Here is an 18,289-nt window from a genome sequence, read left to right as displayed (position 1 = left end):
CCCTGATGCTGGTGGTCAACAAAAGAGGTTTAAAGACTGTCTCGAGGCAAATCTTTAAAAATGTAGTATAAACACTGACAACTGAGAAACACTGGCCTGCGAGGGCTCCAGTTGGAGAACAGGCTTGACCAAAGGTGTCCTGGGCTTTGAAGACACTCGAACTCAGGACGCAAGGGAGAAACGTGCCAAGAGGAAAGTGCGCTTGGCAAATCCACACCGTGATCAACTCCCACCTGGAAACCAATATCCCCACTGGGGAAGGACGTGCGGATCCAGAATTGGCCTCCACAGTCCCTTACGGACTCATTGTTAAAACCTCCTTCCTTTCCGTAACACAAGGGAGGGAGCACATTAGCACGTCACCCCCCCCGAAAACGTCACTGACTGTGCGCAAAGCACATGGCTTCTGTTGGGCTTCTGCTCTGGAGCAGAAAACGCAGAGAGGGAGAGAAGGATGAGCCGGGTGCGCACGGCTTGCCAAGGGTTAAAAGGAGCTGAGCTGGATTCCTAGAGAGGACAGGAAATGAAAGTGTCGCGGGGGGGGGGCAGGTCCTCCGTCCCCCCTCCCTTCCTGCAAGGGGGGAGGGGCTGTCATCTCCTTTACAAATGCTTCCTCGGCGATGGCTTCTGCGCTCTGGTGAGTCTCTCTCTCTCTCTCTCTCCCTCCCTCCCTCCCTCCCTCCCCCTCTCCCCGGAGGGGAGTTGATCCCTCTGGGCAACCCCTTCTCCCCCCCCTCCCCACGGAGCAGACTTTCTTTCCTCTACCTGTTCCCAAAATCAAGCGCAGCTGCGTTTCTTGGCCTGGACGTGGGAAGCAGCAGTAGCAGCAGTGCTGGTTTATTGGGCGGGGGGGGGGGGCTTCCCGAAATGGATTAACTGAATGGATTCTAGGCACTGAGCTGATGAAAAGATCATATATTAATATTCATCATAATAATTTATTATTTATACCCCGCCCATCTGGCTTGGTTTCCCCAGCCACTCCGGGCGGCTTCCAACTGAATATTAAAACCAATGCAGCATCAAACATTAAAAACGTCCCTAAACAGGGCCGCCTTCACTTGTCTTCTAAAAGTAAAATAGCTGCTTCTTTCCTTGACATCTGCTGGGAAAGTGTTGCACAGGGCAGGTGCCGCCACCGAGAAGGCCCTCCGCCTGCTTCCCTGTAACCTCACTTCTTGCAGCAAGGGAACTAACTACCAGAAGGCCCTCGGTGCTGGACCTCCGTGAACAGAATTTTGGAAGGGAGATGAATGTAGAAGTTGTATTTGTTTTTTTCTCATGGGAAATATTTGTAATGGGAAATGATAATATTGTTGTTATTATTACTCTTGTTATTATGCCTGATCCAGGCATCTGGCTGAACTGTTTGGCCCCTGAATGTGCTGCTTGTAAATACACATGGTTTTGGTCCACTCATAGGTTGTTTTATATAAGGAATAGGGGTCTAGAAATTCAAGTTATTGTTATAGCAGTGATGAAAGTTTTAACTTGGGATTTTAACTACCAAAAATGCCCTCTGCCTGGTTCCCTGTAACTTCTCCTGAGCTGAAGAACAGGGGTAGGCAACCGAAGGCCTGTGGGCCGGATGCGGCCCAATCGCCTTCTCAATCCGGCCCACAGACGGTCCGGGAATCTGCGTGTTTTTACATGAGTTGAATGTGTCCTTTTATTTAAAATGCATCTCTGGGTTATTTGTGGGCCCTGCCTGGTGTTTTTCATGAGTAGAATGTGAGCTTTTATTGAAAACTAGTGTATTTCAGCCCGTTCAATAATGGGCGCTAGAACATCCCGGGGTTCGGAGAAGCGCTTGCGCAGCGCTTCTCCGAACCCTGGGACCTGTCCTTGCTGTCGGCGGCAGGGGGACAGGAACGAAGGAGGAGAAAGCAGCCCTTTCTCCTCCTTCCTTTCTCTCCCCCCTGCCGCCGACAGCCCTTTCTGTCGGCGGTGAGGGGAGAGGAACGAACGGAGAGAAAGCAGCCCTTTCTCTCCATTTGTTGCTCTCCCCTCCACCGCCGACAGAAAGCACAAATCCGATCCTCTGCTTCTCCCTTCCCCCACCTGACAGAGCCAAATGCCGGCTCTGTTGGGCGGGGGGAGGGAGAAGCCGAAGACCGATCGGATCTTCTGCTTCTCCCTCCCCCCCTCCCGACAGAGCCGGCAACCCTGCCGCGCCATACTTCGGCTCCGGGACTTCTTCCCCTTTTTCCCGCCGCCGCCAAGCCAGTCCCCCAGCCGAATTGCCCGCTGCCGCTTCGAGTTCCTCGTCTACGGCAAGCAGGCAGACAGCTCGCCTGCTTGCCTTCGCCGAGGAAGCGCTGTCCCATGCCGGCGGTGCGTGGCAAGGCGGCCGGGGGAGGAGCGCTTCTCTCCCCCGCCGCCTCGCAGCGCACCTCCAGCATGAGACGGGGCTTCGGAGCGGCGGTTGGCGGAGCGGTGGTTGTCTCTGCCTCCAATCCCTGTGTCCCTGGGGCACATGTGCAGTAACCCAGGGACACACGGAATCTGGACGCAGAGACACAGGGACTTTATTATATAGGATGCATCTCTGGGTTATTTGTGGGGCATAGAAATTCGTTCATTTCCCCCCCCCCCAAAAAAAATAGTCTGGCTCACCACATGGTCTGAGGGATGGTGGACTGGCCCACAGCTGAAAAAGGTTGCTGACCCCTGCTGTAGAAGGACTCTGGATCCTGTAGCCAAGGGCTATGTTGTCATTCTGGGACCTGGACCTTGTGGTACTTACAGCCTGGGCTGTGGTACGGTCCAACCCTGGTTCCTAGCAAGACTCATCCACACTTGCTCAGAGAACATTTCTCTTCTCCTGACAATGTGTCAATTTTATAGTGAAAAAATGCATTTACTTTGTAGAATTTGCTAGCACCTCTAATTCAGATGGACAGAAAATGGCAGGAAAAAAGAGAGTTTCCTTCCTGTCTCTTGCAGGCTTCCTGAGAGCACAGATGGATGAGCAAGACTTAGCTGGCCCTAAAGCAGGAAGAAGCCAGGCCATGGAAACTGGGAGCAGTGGGGGATTCTGGGAAAACTCCGTTCAGAAGCTCCTGGGAGATGAGGACACCCTCCGCTCAGATGTGCAGAGCCAGCAGTTCAGGCAGTTCTGCTACCAGGAGGCCAAAGGACCTCGGGAGGTTTGCAGCCGACTCTACCACCTTTACTATCAGTGGCTGAAGTCAGAAAAGCACATGGAAGCTGAGATGCTGGACCTGGTGATCTTGGAGCAGTTCCTGGCTGTCCTTCCCCCGGAGATGGAGAGCTGGGTGAGGGAATGCGGAGCAGAGACCAGTTCCCAGGCGGTGGCCCTGGCCAAAGGTTTCCTCCTGAGTCAGGCAGAGGAGAGGAAGCAGGCAGAGAGGAAGCAGGTGAGAGAGACTTTCCTCTGGATACTCCCAAGGGGCTCCAAACAGGAGGGAGAAGATCCTAAAATGCTGTGGCATTCCTTCTCTAACCTTTCTCCCCATTCACTTTCATCTGAGTGGTGTGTTTTGAAACATGGGTTTTTTGGTATTTTACCTGCCACAGGTGTGACATCTGTCTTAGCAGACTTTATAAGAACCTTCAGACATTTGCTTGGGACATTGTGTCAAAATTTGAAAGCAATCGGTCAAGCGGTTTTGGTGAAAAGTGGACATAAACCCACATTTCCCTTTTACATTTATATATATAGATTTATGTGTAAGTGCTACGATGGGCTTCTAAGCAGCTGACATATCATAGAAACAGTGACAAAGATTCCCCAACTCTTCAAAATAGCACATGGGTAACAGGAAGAGAAGATCCTTCCATTTGTGGCCCTTGAAGTCGCCTTGCAATTGTCAAGGGTTTGCTCCATAAAGGTTCAGGCTAGACCTCAACAATTTGTTGGCAGATTAAACACAATGCAGGGTCCCCAAAATAGACCAGGTGCAGCAGCTTCATCCAGTATTATTGACTGAAGGCAAATGAGCATAACAATTCACGAATCCAACTCTTCAGGATTTGCATAGTACTTAAGAATCCGCTTGCAATATAAAAAATTAATTTAAACTTAAAATAAGACTAAGAACTTAGCACTTAGACATACTATATACAGATCACCACACTAGAAATAGAGAGAGAGAGAGAGAGAGAGAGAGAGAGAGAAAGTGAAGCCCAGGTTTCTTCTTATGTTTATAAGCAGCAGGGCCCTGGTTACAGAGAAATAACAGGGCCAGCTTCAACCAGGTGTAATCAGCTTCTCTGAGGGAATAACCCCCAAATCAGGAACCTTCTGCTCGTTTCCAGGCAGAATGGAAAAATTGCTGACCAGCTAGAGACTAGCCGCTTGCAGCTTGTAGTAGCTTCTCGCTTGTCAGCAATACCACCTCCCTCTTCCCTATCCACAAGCCTTGAATTCTACCCCAGCTTCTTTATGGCTGGTCCAAGATTTAAGACTTGTTTACCAGTTCGTCATCCCAAAACCCCCAGTGGTGCCCAACCCTCAGAGCACCATCCCTGCAGGGGCCACGTGGTGCAGCGTAGTGGACCTTTGCTCAGCATTTTTGAGTATCCCCATTGCAATTAACACAAGACAGCAATGAACAGGCAGGAAACAAGACCGCAAAGTGTAGTAGAATCATTAGACTGCCTTAGAGGAGGACCAAAATAAAATAAAAATTCCTTAGAGACCAACTAAGTTTGTTATGGATATGAGCTTTCGTGTGCATGCAGACTTCTTCAGATATCAGAGGAGGACCTTTGTCTTTTCCCTATCAGGGTCCAGTGTGCTTTGAAGATGTAGCTGTGCATTTCACGGAGGAGGAGTGGGCGTTGCTGGATCCTGACCAGAGAGCATTGCATAAGGAAGTCATGGAGGAGAATCGTGGGATCATGGCCTCTCTTGGTAAGGCTCCCGGTTGGATGATAATATCTGCTTTGAAATTCCATAGTTATATACAGTGAGGGGGGAAAGTATTTGATCCCCTGCTAAATTTGCCCGTTTGCCCTCTGACAAAGAAATGACCAGTCCATAATTTTAATGGTAGGTTTATTGCAGCTGTGAGAGACAAAATAACAACAGGAAAAACCCCAGAAACCCAGAAGACAAAAGTCAGAGATTGATGTGCATTATAATGAGTGAAATAAGTATTTGATCCCTTTGCAAAAAATGACTTAGTACTTGGTAGCAATTACAGAGTTGGCAATTACAGAGGTCAGACGTTTCTTGTAGGTGGCCACCAGGTTTGCACACATCTCAGGAGGTATTTTGTCCTGCTCCTCTTTGCAGATCCTCTCCAAGTCAGTAAGATTTCGAGGCTGATGTGTAGCTACCCAACCCTTCAGCTCCCTCCACAGATTTTCGATGGGATTAAGGTCTGGAGACTGGCTAGGCCACTCCAGGACCTTAATGTGCTTCTTCATGAGCCATTCCTTTGTTGCCTTGGCCATGTGCTTTGGGTCATTGTCATGCTGGAATACCCACCCTCGACCCATTTTCAATGCCCTGGCTGAGGGAAGGAGGTGCTCACCCAAGATTTGACAATACATGGTCCCATCCATCATCCCTTTGATGCAGTGAAGGTGTCCTGTCCACTTAGCAGAAAAACACCCCCAAAGCATAATATGTCCCCCTCCATGTTTGACGGTGGGGGTGGTGTTCTTGGGGTCGTAGGCAGCATTCCTCCTCCTCCTCCAAACACGGCGAGTTGAGTTGATGCCAAAGAGCTCGATTTTGGTCTCATCTGAGCACAACACTTTCACCCAGTTCTCCTCTGGGTCATTCAGATGTGCATTGGCAAACTGCAGGCGGCCTGTACATGAGCAAGGGGACCTTGCGGGCTCTGCAAGATCTCAGTCCTTCAAGGCGTAGTGTGTTACCAACTGTTCTCATGGCGACTATGGTCCCAGCTGCCCTGAGATCATTGACAAGTTCCCCCCATGTAGTTCTGGGCTGCTTCATCATTGTTCTCCTGATCATTGCAACTCCACAAGATGAGATCTTGCATGGAGCCCCAGACCGAGGGAGGTTGACAGTTATTTTGTGTTTCTTCCATTTGCGAATTATTGCACCAACTGTTGTCACCTTCTCACCAAGCTGCTTGGCAATAATAGTCTTGTAGCCCAGTCCAGCCCTGTGCAGGTCTACAATCTTGTCCCGGACATCCTTGGACCGCTCTTTGGTCTTGGTCTTGGTGGCTACTTTGGAATCTGCTGGATGGATTGCTTCTGTCGACAGGTGTCTTTTGTACAGGTACTGTAACGAGCTGGGATTACAGGTAAGACCTCTCCTTTATAGCAGGTGCTTCTAATCTCGGCTCGTTACATACAGTGAAGATACCAGGTAGCCTGACATCTGGCTGGTTGATAGGGGATCAAATATTTATTTCACTCACTATAATGCTTCTGTCTGTTTTTGGTTGAACAAAGAGACCATGGACCATGGAAATGGAGCAAAAACAGGTGACTGACAATCATAGCTGCCAAGTTATCCCTTATTTTAAGGGATTTTCCGTTATGCTGAATAGGCTTCCTCGCGAGAAAAGGGAAAACTTGGCAGCTATGCTGACAATAGAGATGCAGAAAATTCCATGATTGGGCCAAACAAAATCCATCCCAGAAGAGTCAGGCTTTGCACATCTCAGGTTCCCACAAATACATCCATGAAGACCAGTTAACAAAGGCAGTGAACCTTGGAGTAAGACCACTTTTCTAACCCCCTTCCATTATTCCACTATCACAAGAGTAATTTATCATTGTCCAATCATTTGGGGCTCCATTTATTTCTGAGGTTCTAATCCATTTTTCTCTCCATCGCAGGTGGTGATGAATTGGAAATGAAGAACAAGGGAGACAACGACAAAATCCACATAGTGGAGAAATCATACGAATATTTGGAGTGTGGAGAGAGCTCCATCTCCCTTTCCACTTCCTATCAAAGAAATCCTATTGGGATGAAGCGCTATCAGTGCTTGGAATGTGGCAAGAGATTCACCCAGAAGGGAATTCTCACTGCCCATCAGAGAATTCATACAGGGGAGAAACCCTATCAGTGCTTGGAATGTGGAAAGAGCTTCACCCAGAAGCAAAGTCTCACTGCCCATCAGAGAATTCATACACTGGAGAAACCATTTCACTGTCAAAAGTGTGGAAAGAGCTTCAAGTGGAAGTCAAATCTCACTTCCCATCAAAGAATTCATATGGGGGAGAAACCATTTCAGTGTTTGGATTGTAGAAAGAGCTTCACCCACAAGAACAATCTCATTTCCCATCTAAGAATACATACAGGGGAGAAACCATAGCAGTGTTTGGAATGTGGAGAGAGCTTCACCTTGAAGGAAACTCACTGACCATCAGATAATTCATACAGGGGAGAAACCTTATCAATGCTTCAAATGTGGAAAGAGGTTTAGGGAAAAGGCCACACTTAGGGCCCATCAAAGAACTCATACAGGGGAGACGCCATATCAGTGTCATAGCTGCCAAGTTATCCCTTTTTTAAAGGGATTTTCCATTATGCTGAATAGGCTTCCTCGCGAGAAAAGGGAAAACTTGGCAGCTATGATCAGTGTTTGAAATGTGAAAAGAGCTTCAGTCGAAATGACAATCTCACTTTCCATCAAGGAATCCATGCAGGGGAGAAACCATAACCATTTTCTCTCACATCCATGGAATGCACCCTCAATCCCCAGTATTTATTTAGACTACATACCCACACCTGGGCCCACCTAGCAGTTCTGAAGGGAGAGATTTGCCATTTGTGTTATTGAGCTAAATTTGATCCTATCGTTTGCATTGCCTGCATTATATAATTCTGAGTGTATGGCAGGGGTCTGCAAACTTTTTCAGCAGGGGGCCGGTCCACTGTCCCTCAGACCTTGTGGGGGGCCAGACTGGTGTTTTTTTGTGGGGGAATGAATGAATTCCTATGCCCCACAAATAACCCAGAGATGTGTTTTAAATAAAAGGACACATTCTACTCATGTAAAAAGACGCTGATTCCTGGACTGTCCGCGGGCCGGATTTAGAAGGTGGTTGGGCCGGATCTGGCCCCCGGGCCTTAATTTGCCTACCCTTGGTATATGCCCCCCCCCAATATCCCTGGGATGTCTTGCTTAAAATGCTTTCCTCTTTGGAAGAGGAATGCGTCTCTGTACCAAAGTGGGCCAAAGTGTAATGAAAACATTTGACAGCTAGCTACCAAGGCCGGATGACTGTCTTGTCTGATGCTAGCAGTCTGACGCACAGAGCAGGCAAGATAGATAGGAACTCAAGCCCCCCACTCAAGGCTGCTTGAGTCAGCATGTGTTTACAAGAAGAACTGGACACAGGAAGATCCTTATATGGACTTGAAACTTATGACCCCCCCTTGCGTGCGCATTTACCAAGAAGTGTATAAGAATCTTTGCAAACTTGTGTTTCTTTACTTTTGTCGTGAAGCTGATCACCAAGAGTCTCTTAAATTTAAGAATTAAATTCTTTCTCTGGATTCAACCCTCGGCGTTGTTATTGACTGTCTCTGTCCTTGCCTGGGCGCAACTTAAGGACCCTTGTTAGCAACTAAGGCTACAGTTCAAAAGCACGTCAAAGTGCAAGTAGATACAGAGGAACCGCTCCAGTGGGAAGGTAAACGGCGTTTCCGTGCGCTGCTCTGGTTCGCCAGAAGCAGCTTAGTCATGCTGGCCGCATGACCCAGAAGCTGTCCATGGAGAAACGCCGGCTCCCTTGGCCTATAGAGCGAGATGAGCGCCGCAACCCCAGAGTCATCCGCGACTGGACCGAACAGTCAGGGGTACCTTTACCTTTACCCACATCTGGAGATGCAAATCATTGGCCAAGGTGTTGAATAACTTCCTCACCTCACACCTGGGGAGAGTTAACAAGGATTTGGCAACACTGAGGAGCTTGCCATCAATGCTGAGCTTTCATTTGAAGATGTTGACAAGCTTTTCACATACTTCCACTTCAAGTGCATCGAGGTTGCAAATCTGTGGAGCTCCTGAGCGCTACTGCCATTCTCAGGATAGTGCACATGCACTGGACATCTGCCAGAAAAGCCACAAGTTCCAGTCCTTCCTCTGGGAGAAGGTGAGGCAGAGGAGGAGTCCCTGGCTTCTGTCCTCCTTCGATCACAAGCGCATTTCAGGAGCAGAGAACGGTATTCACGAGGAAGATGACAGTTCTCTGCTCATCTTACCTCAAAGGTGGGATCCTGACCAAGTACAGTTTTTCTGCTTCTGCCAACTGCAGTTCTCATCTGCAGACATCCAAAACATGGAGGAAGGCTTGGATTGAGCTGAGACTCCAAACAATACAGCTCCCCCCCCCCCCGGGCAGCGTCTGACACCCTTTTCCACTTAGGTGGAGAGAGCACCAGATCTTGACCAGTGGGACATTTTTGTCAGTGCCTCGCATATATTCCTCCAACAGGTGACCCTGCCCTACTGAGACACTGTAGGATGAGGGATTTTTGAAACCACGCTGGGTTTCCGTGTCTCCAGCCCAGGCCTTGCGACCCTCCTCACACGAGGCCTTGCGCCCAACAGATTGTCAGGTATCACATCCCCAATAAGCCTTGCTCTTCTTTTCAAGATTTGGAAACCATTTTGTCCAGCGTATGACACTTGTTTAGGTGTATCCTGCCTAGCAGACTATCACCTGGGCCGCTTCCCCTCAGCTATTACTGAATACAAATGTCTCTGTAGTATATTGCAAAATCTATTGAAGGTTCTGGTTCTATATCATGTTTGTATATTCAGGTGGGAAGCGGTCCAGCCACCCCACCTCTCCCGAGCATCCTCCAAAGGATGAAGTTCAAACTACAAGAAAGAAGATTCCACCTCAACACCTATCTAGCAATATATATAGCTTGATTTTATATAGTATGCAAATATCAAGGCAGAGTCACACGGTGGCCCCTGTCTCCCCCTCTGTGTGCATGCGCGTGTGCAGTATGTCTGGCTCATTTAAGCATATTTAGCACCTTTATATTCAGCAAATATGGAGCCCACATGTGAGGAATACTTTTATTTCTTATCAGTCTTCCATACAGTATTTGCCCCTAAAACCTAGGCTTCTAGGCAGCAGAAGCCGAGCTTGCAGGTGCAGAGCTCCGAGCAGCCACCAGAGGGAGCCACGAGCATCTAGGATCGCCCCCTTCGCAAACACATTTAGGCTTCATTCTGCTCCCGGGTCAACAGCTACATTAGGGGACTGAGCAGGGGCTGCGATGCTGGCACTTCCCGCCAAACACCGCCCCCCCCCCCGGGCGTCGTGCTGCAAGTTGCCCCACCGAATAATCCTGGCACTACAGAGTCCGAAGGGACCCCCAGGGGCCATCCAGCCCCACCCCCTCCAATGCAGCCATCGCAGCTGAAGCATCCCTGTCAGGTCCCCCCCCCCAAGCTCTGCTCGAAACCTCCCCACGAATCCTGGAGCCGGAAGGCATCCCGGGGGTCAGCCTGGCAATGCAGCGCCCCCTCGCCTGGCGCTACCAGCCTTGGTCCCCCTGGGACTGGGTCCCGTGCCAGGGAAGGGACCCCCTGCTTTTTCCCTTGGGGAAGGGAGGGGCAGTGAGGGAGGGGGGCCTCAGGGCAGCGCCAGCATCCCGTGTGCGGCATACAGCTCCTGGGTGGCGTTGTAGACGTGGGCGATGCTGCGGACGGTGTCCCGGAGCCTGCGGAGGCCCTTGCCTTCCTCCTCCTCCTCGCCGCCCCCTCCGGCGCTCAGGATGCGGTAGAGTTCGCGGCGGGAGGGCATGGCCAGGAAAGCCAGGGCGGCCGCCTGGCGCACCCACCAGCTGTGGTAGGGCGCCAGGGCTTCCTGGTAGGCGTCGGCGCACATGCGGGAAGGCTCCGCGCCCTCGGCGCTGGTGCCCAGCTTGCGCAGAAAGAGCTCCAGCCACTTCAAGGCCCGGTGGAGGCGAAGGAGGGTCCGGCAGCCGGACGGGGGGCGGCCGGCCGGCAGGGACTGGAAGCCCACCAGCCCCCGGGCCAGCTCGAAGCGCACCATGGACTGGAGGGTGCGGTAGTGGGCTCCGTGGGGGCCGCGCTGGTTCTCCTGCAGGATGGCGATCTTGGTGCGCGTCTCGCCGGAGATCAGGCCGAAGGCGGCGCCCAGCGCGTCCATCAGCCTGCCAGGAAGGAGAGGGGGCCGGCCGGAGTCAGGCAAGGCAAGAACGAAGCAAGCTGCGGAAATGGTGGGCACCCACCCACCCCCCGCTTGCCGAGTCGGGGGACAAGGGAGGAGGACTGAGCCTTTGCGGGAGGGGGGGAACTTGCAGCGCCTGCTGTGGAGCTGCTGCTGCCGCCTCTCGCATTGTTCTTGCGAAGTGACCTCCCCGGCGGGGGCGCAAGTCTGGGCAGCGTTTGGCGGTCCTCCCCTAGGTGCCCAGTTGACAAGATCGCCCTCCCTCTCCTCCGCCTCGCTCAAGTGGTCCAAAGGAAAGCAGAGTAAGACCAGCTGGGCTGCAGGAGTTGCCGGCAGCCGGAAGGAGGCGGACGAGGCGCCACCCAACCGCCTCAGGGACTCCGCTTCGGATTTGTGGAGGGTTTGCTCCGTAGCCTCTTCTTCTCCCGAAAATATGCTGCCTGCCTGCCATACCATAACGCTTTCATACCAATCTAGGGGGTCAGGGGGCCTTAGGAAAGGAACTGAGTTTTAACCACTGCGTGGTGAAAAATGAAAACTAATTTAAAAATTGGCAAAAAAAGAACAGCAAAGGGACTGAGAATAAAACAGCCCATGTCATAATGCCATTGTACAAATCTGAGGTGCGGCCACATTTGGAGTACTGTAAGTGTGTCTAGTTCTGGTCGACTCATCTCAAAAGGGATATTGCGGTATTGGAAAAGGTTCAGAAAAGAGCAACTGAAATGTTCAAGAGGTTGAAGCGACTCCTCTGTGAAGAAAGGTTGTGAAGCTTGGGACTTTTTAGTTTGGAGAGAAAAAGAAAGTAAATACTCACCCACCCACGCTTCCCTTTCCCCCATGATTTCTAGTCAGGGGTCTGATAGGGGTTGGCTTGTGTGTTTGTCCCGCTGCTTTTCCTGGGGAAACACTCTGTTTATTACTGAGGGCTCCACACACAGAGAGAGGGAAAACTCAACAGGTGCAAACAGCAATTCTGTTTTTTTTGCTTTGTTTTTTTGGTAGATTGCCGTTTGTTACGATTGAGCACTAAAGAGCGGCTTCTCCCTGGGAAAGGAGGGGGGCAAGGGGGAAACTGCTTGAACCCATGTTTTCTAGGCAGAGAACAAACAGGTGGCCACTAGCCACAATGGCCACACTCTGCCCTGTGCAGTCAGAGGCAGCAATACTTCTGAATATTATTTGCTGGGAACCACAGGAGGGGCGAGTGCTGCTCTTTTGTTCAGGTCCTGCTTGTGGGTTTTCTATTTGGAACACCTGGCTGGCCCCTATGAGAAGAGGATGCTGGGCTAGATGGGCCCCTTTTGGCCTCATCCAGCAGCCAGGCTCTTCTGAGGCTCTTCTGGAACCTCCTGGCCCAGGCCCAGTCTATCTGGAGTCCTAGCTTCCCGACTCCTTCCAGCTCTAGGATTCTGTGCTGCTTCTTCACCTGTTTCTGTTTCCTGCGGGACCTGGAAACCCCTCGCTGCTTCTGGCAAGCCTGTCCCGGGAACTTCTGATCTGGGCCAGAATCTCTCTCTCGGGAAATGCGGCAGCTACTTCCAGGGAGGCTCCCTTGGCTTTTGGGGTGGGGGGCGCTGCTCTTACTCACTTGATCAGCTCTTTCCAGCCGCTCAGGTATTCCCGGATGAGGATTTGCCCGCCGGGCGTGAGGCTGGCAGCGAAGGCCCTCTGCAGACGTGCAACTCGAAAGCCCTCGCCCGGGTCCGGGGGCTCAGATGGGGTCTGCAGGAGGAGGGCGGCCCCAGTGGCGGCAGAAGGGGGCGAGGCGGAAGGAGGGGGCTGTGAGCAGAGCAGAAGGGAGGGGTCACTGGGGTGGGTGAGCTGGGGTGCCTTGGGGCAGAAAAAGCAACCCTCCGACCCTCATGCCCACCCCACCCCCCACATCACCATTCCAAATGTAACAAAGAATTTAGCCTCTGGCAACTTAGAATCTAGAACTGTAGAGCAGGAAGGTACCCCCAGGGGCCATCTAGTCTAACCCCATGCAATGCAGGGATTGCAGCTAAAGCATCGCTGACAGGTGGCCACCCAATGTTTGCTTAAAAACCTTCAATAATAGCAAGCAGGGAGGCTTGATTGCTTTTGTTAAGATCCCTGCATTGCAGGGGGTTAGATAACCCTCGGGGTCCCTTCCAACTCTGCCATTCTACAGTTTTATGATTCTCTCCAGCTGGGATCCTGGTGTGGGAATGTTGTGGGTAACAGGAGAGGGTATATGGATTAATATTATCCTTCCTAACTCGTGTTAGCAAGTTTCTTCGCTTAGCAGAGTGTATTCCCCTATTACACAGCAGGAAGCTGGTTGCAGACCCGTTAGAATCTCTTCAGACAATAAGCAATTCAATCTGACTTGCCCAGATTGAGATATGTTCTATTATTCCTGATAAGACCCATTGAATACCTCGTAAAAGAATAAAGACACCACAGTCTTATTCATACCGGTAAGTAACAAAAAGTAGTTTTAGTTACAGGTAGGTAGCCATGTTGGTGTGCCGTAGTCAAAAAAAATAAAAATAAAAATCCTTAGAGCACCTTAGAGACCACCTACGTTTGTCATTGGTATGAGCTTTCGTGTGCATGCACACTTCTTCAGATACACACGATCGTTTACTCACGATCAAGCAGAGCACAGTGTGATCCCTGAAGGCAGACTTTAGGTTTAAAGTTACAAGCATGTACAAATAGGTTTACCCCATATGGGAGATAACACAGCCCAGGTGAATCAGAAAGCAGGCAGGATCAAAAAGAAGGGAGGTGGCTCAGTGACTTGACCTTTTACCAGGTCTGGAAAGGTCTTGCTCGCCTACTTTGTGGTCTGACTCTTCCTGACCCCGTGGACCAGAGCAGGCCCACCTGTAGTCACATGCAAAGGAAGTAACAGGTGTAACAGAAGAAGAATCTGAAGAAGTGTGCATGCACACGAAAGCTCATACCAAAATAAAAACTTAGTTGGTCTTTAAGGTGCTACTGAAGGAATTTTTTTATTTTAGGTGTAACAGAAGTTCAACAGGCTGGACCAACATCCCCTGCATGTCCACTCTAGCACAACAGGTAACGTTGTACTTGATTGCTCCAGTAGATTACATCGCACACCTAGTGGAAATCCCAGCACTGCAAAACTCTCCCCGTTTTTGGATTTGGATTTTAAAGCATGAGCAAATCCCCATTGAACTCCATTCCAAAACTGGGAGGGGCTGAGTTGGGGGGCATTCCGGGTTCTCACCTTCCTCTCTGCATCCTCCTTGCTGGGCAGCGTCCCCCCAAACCAGCGGCACGGACGGACCCCCCAAATGCAGGTGGAGCTCGGCACTTCTGCTGCGGCACAGAAAGCAGGCAATGCGAGACCCCCCCCAAGGGCAGGAAGGCAGAGAAAACACAGGGATTGATTAGGGGGAAACTCAAAGCTAGAACAAAGCAATTGCAGGTGGATGAGACCCCTGTTGGGGTGGGGGGGGTTCCCCAGAGGCCTGTTTGCAATATTGACCCCCCCCCTCACCCCTGGCAGCCTGGAAGAGCCCCAGTTAAAACCAAAGTGACCAAAAACATCTCCAGAGGCCTGAAAGCAGGTGGGGCGGGGGCGGGGGGGATGGCTGATGGAAGTTGTAGCCCAAAAGATCTGGGGGGAGGGCACCAGGTTGGCAAAGGTTGGTCCAGCCCTGACATGTTCTGCTTCTGCCCAAGAATTTAAAGAGCTCTTGGTCCCAGAGGGGCGGGGCATAAATAATTAATAATCCCAGTTCATAGGAAATGCAGTCTAATGGGTCTTTAAAAAAAAAAGATCATAGTTGGAAGGTACCCTCAAGGGTCATCTAGCTCAACCCCTTGAAATGCAACGAATGAATCCCAGCTAAAGAATCTGCATATTGCATTTACACTCCAATTTCGCGTCTATCCTAGGATTGAAGGCAATATCAAAGGGGGCACAGGGAGTTTCCCCCAGGATGTCTCCTATCCTGGCAGCCCAGCAGGGAGGGGGGCTCCATCACACTGGGCTGCCACCCACACCAGAGGGACCTCTGAGACAAACTGGTTTTGCTGCTGCTGCTGCTGCTGCTAAGGGGTTAGGCAAAATTCGGAGTTACAGAGGTCTCCAAGACCCACCTGAAAGGTAGAATTACCTATTGTAGCAATGTGGTGGCTGCAGCCCCCCCCCTTCACATCAGGTCTGCCTCCACTTCTGTGTTTCTTAAGGGTGCAGACTGAGGTGGATGTGAGTGGAGGAGAAGGGGGCACATGGGGTTGAGATTATTGCACTCCAGGGGGTTGGACTAGATGACCCTTGGGGTCCCTTCCAACTCTACAGTTCTGTGATTCGATGTAGCCTCCCCATTCTCTCTCTCTCTCTCTCTCTCTCTCTCTCACACACACACACACACACACACACACACACAGTCATAACTGGGGACAGAGCAGGGGCATATAATTCTGTATGAATTTAAAGCATAATTGATCAAATCAACACTTTCTGAAGCAATCTGTGAGGGGCGAAACACGGGTCTCCTCGCCAGTCTGCCCTTATCTGAATGCAGCCATGCAGTTGCCCAGCCAAAGGGTGTTGACAAAAATATGTGTGTTAGGGGAAAGACAGTGAAGATAACAATGAAAATGCGTTCTGTTGGGGGGAAAGGTCTACATTTGTGAAAACTGCCTGTACAAATGTGTTTCTCTAATAGAAATTCGCACCCAAATGCACCTAGGAACATGAGAGGAGCCTGCTGCTGGATCAGGCCAGTGGCCCATCTAGTCCGACAGCTTTTGCTCACAATGGCTGAACAGATGCCCCAAATGAAAATACGCAAGCAGGATCCCAACTCCCCCCCCCCCGCGGTTTCCAGCAAATAATATTCGGGAACGTTGCTGCCTCGAACTGTGAAGGCAGAGCAAAGCCATCGTGGCTGGTACTAGCCGCCCAGAGCTCCCTCCTCCTCCTCCGTGAATTTCCCTGAGCCTCTTCTAATGCCACCCAGGTGAGTGACCAAGCCTGTCTCTTGCAGGAGGGAGGGAGTTCCGCAGGTTAACGGAGAAGTTCTTTCTTTCACCTGCCCTGACTCTCCAAGTATCCAGCTTCAGCTTTAGCAGGAAAGCTTTTGTCTGCCCCCCCCCGCCCCATTTTTTAAATAACAATTGAAAATGGTTGCAAAATGAAGAACCTGAGAGTTGGAAAAGGAGATCCCAGGGGAAGCGAAAGGCCACAGCCCCCCGACCCCGACCCCGACCCTCGACTTACGGAGGCGGAGGCTGGAGAAGCAGAGGAGGAGGAGGAAGAAGAAGATCCCCACGGCACAGGCCAGGCGGCAGAGACGGGTGGGGGTCCACCCCGTGGCACCCATCCCCGGCTGCTGCACCCTGGCGCTCGTGCCGGCGGCTGTGTCCTTCCCCCGCCCGCCCGGCCTCCCTTTGCACCCTGACCGGGGCTGTCTGCTCAGGTGGGGAGATAAGGCTTCCTTATCAGTCGGGGACAAGAGGAGGGCGGGGGCTGGTGGCGCGGGTGGGGAGGGGGCGGCCACCTCTGCCCCATCCCGCGTCTCCAGGGACAGGGTCCCACCCTTGGGGCTGCCTCTGAGCTTTGGCAAGGGCGCTTTGACATCTCCACCGGGATGGGACTGGAGTGGACCTGCCAATCTCAGGCCCGTGGATCGATGCGGCACGGATCCGTCTCGGGAGACACGTGGCAGCCGCTTGCTGCCCCCGGAATGGAGCCAGGACTCAGGGAAAGAGCCGAGCAGCATTGGAGAGTTGGGCAAAAGCGACCCGAACCTTCAGGCACTTTTGGTACGATCCGGCGATCCTGGATACAGCAGCAGAAGAAAGAAGCATCGTTTTCGGGACCAGCCTAGCGAACCTTGAACGAGACCCGATCATCAGATACCGCTGAGATCCTGCCCTTGGACTTTTCGCCCCCGTGCAGCCAGCCGGGCTCGTTCTACGGGACTTCTTTCAAAGTTTTGGTTTCTCGCATTTCGATTTTGATCTGTTGCTTTCTCTGTTCTTTCTATTTTATTCATAGCTGTCAAGTTTTCCCTTTTCTCGCGAGGAAGCCTATTCAGCATAAGGGAACTTCCCTTTTAAAAAGGGAGAACTTGGCAGCTATGTTTTATATACGCTACAAAACGTTTCCCATCGCATGTATTTGATTTTTACTCGTTTTTACTCGTTAGCCCCCCACACGATCTTTGCCATTAGGTGGCATATAAATATTGGAAATGAAGCGACATGAAATCCATTTGCCGTGGGCCTGCCTCCCTCCCTCCACCCCCCAACCTGGAGGAGCAAAACACAGGTGGGCCTCGTTCCCTTTGGGGTTTACCTTGCAAACAGGCAGTCTGTGGGACTGGGGTTAATGATTGACATGCTGGGAGACCTTTGCTCCAGCGGAAAGCAAACAGGTCCCGGGACAGAGTATGGTCTCCCTTTTTCTATATTGGGACTATGGTTGCCCTTGTTGTCCATGTGTCTGGCACCGATCCAGTCTTATCCCACCCTTTGCTGATTAGCCAGCAAAAGGGTCCACCAGCAAGGGTCTAATTTGAGTTCTTTGGAACCTATCTCATCTGGGAATCCAGGTGTTTTCCCTTGATTTGGCTGGCTAGAAGTCTATTTCATCAGGTGGCAGACACTCAATATAGCAGAGCATGCCTTGCTTGAGGATTTCCACGCTTTTTTTTTACTCTGTTGTTTATGAGGCCACGTGGTCTGTGCCGGAGACTGTGGCATGTAGGGAGGGTGCTGTGGGGGGGGGGGGCGCAGCCTCCTGGCAAATAGAAGGGGAAGAAATGGAGGCAGTGAGAGATTTTACTTTCTTGGGCTCCTTGATCACTGCAGATGGTGACAGCAGTCCCGAAATTAAAAGACGCCTGCTTCTTGGGAGAAAAGCAATGACAAACCTAGACAGCATCTTAAAAAGCAGATACATCACCTTGCCGACAAAGGTCCGTATAGTTAAAGCTATGGTTTTCCCAGTAGTGATGTATGAAAGTGAGAGCTGGACCATAAAGAAGGCTGATCGCCGAAGAATAAATGCCTTTGAATTATGGTGCTGGAGGAGACTCTTGAGAGTCCCATGGACTGCAAGAAGATAAAACCTATCCATTCTGAAGGAAATCAGCCCCGAGTGCTCACTGGAAGGACAGATCGTGAAGCTGAGGCTCCAATACTTTGGCCACCT

At 51.1% G+C, this 18,289-nt stretch overlaps 2 protein-coding genes across 3 annotated transcripts; one reads left to right on the top strand and one right to left on the bottom strand.

The window, feature by feature from the left end:
- The first annotated feature begins 493 nt into the window (after positions 1–493).
- LOC118078313 (zinc finger protein with KRAB and SCAN domains 1-like) lies at positions 494–7,274 on the top strand. Its single transcript, XM_035102126.2, has 4 exons — positions 494–637; positions 2,947–3,380; positions 4,753–4,879; positions 6,793–7,274. Exons 1-4 carry the CDS (start codon positions 607–609, stop codon positions 7,272–7,274), a joined length of 1,074 nt encoding a protein of 357 aa, XP_034958017.2. The 5' UTR covers positions 494–606.
- Positions 7,275–7,567: 293 nt separating this feature from the next.
- Positions 7,568–17,901, bottom strand: LOC118078349 (glycolipid transfer protein domain-containing protein 2-like). 2 transcript variants are annotated; one of them, XM_035102171.2, is made up of 4 exons: positions 16,352–17,901; positions 14,348–14,439; positions 12,713–12,903; positions 7,568–11,104 (listed from the first exon to the last, which is right to left on the bottom strand). In XM_035102171.2, the coding sequence occupies exons 1-4, from the start codon at positions 16,851–16,853 to the stop codon at positions 10,561–10,563; spliced, it is 1,329 nt and encodes a 442-aa protein (XP_034958062.1). In that variant the 5' UTR covers positions 16,854–17,901; the 3' UTR covers positions 7,568–10,560. The 2 variants fall into 2 exon arrangements, with proteins under 2 accessions (XP_034958062.1, XP_034958063.1); XM_035102172.2 differs by having other exon boundaries at positions 14,348–14,436; positions 16,352–17,882.
- Positions 17,902–18,289: the final 388 nt, after the last annotated feature.

The sequence above is a fragment of the Zootoca vivipara genome, chromosome 13 (genome assembly GCF_963506605.1).
Source record: "Zootoca vivipara chromosome 13, rZooViv1.1, whole genome shotgun sequence".
Classification (NCBI taxonomy): Eukaryota; Metazoa; Chordata; class Lepidosauria; order Squamata; family Lacertidae; genus Zootoca; species Zootoca vivipara.
Note: the sequence above shows the minus strand (reverse complement) of the source record. Positions and strands in the feature narration are given on the sequence as shown.

Coding starts and splice junctions, on each gene's coding strand:
- LOC118078313 (XM_035102126.2), top strand. CDS start 607: ATGCTTCCTCGGCGATGGCTTCTGCGCTCTG. Junction 3,381..4,752: donor AGCAGGCAGAGAGGAAGCAG/GTGAGAGAGACT, acceptor TTTCCCTATCAG/GGTCCAGTGTGCTTTGAAGA. Junction 4,880..6,792: donor TGGGATCATGGCCTCTCTTG/GTAAGGCTCCCG, acceptor TCTCCATCGCAG/GTGGTGATGAATTGGAAATG.
- LOC118078349 (XM_035102171.2), bottom strand. CDS start 16,853: ATGCTGCTCGGCTCTTTCCCTGAGTCCTGGCTCCATTCCGGGGGCAGC. Junction 14,440..16,351: donor CTTCTCCAGCCTCCGCCTCC/GTAAGTCGAGGG, acceptor TCTGTGCCGCAG/CAGAAGTGCCGAGCTCCACC. Junction 12,904..14,347: donor AGGAGGATGCAGAGAGGAAG/GTGAGAACCCGG, acceptor CTCTGCTCACAG/CCCCCTCCTTCCGCCTCGCC.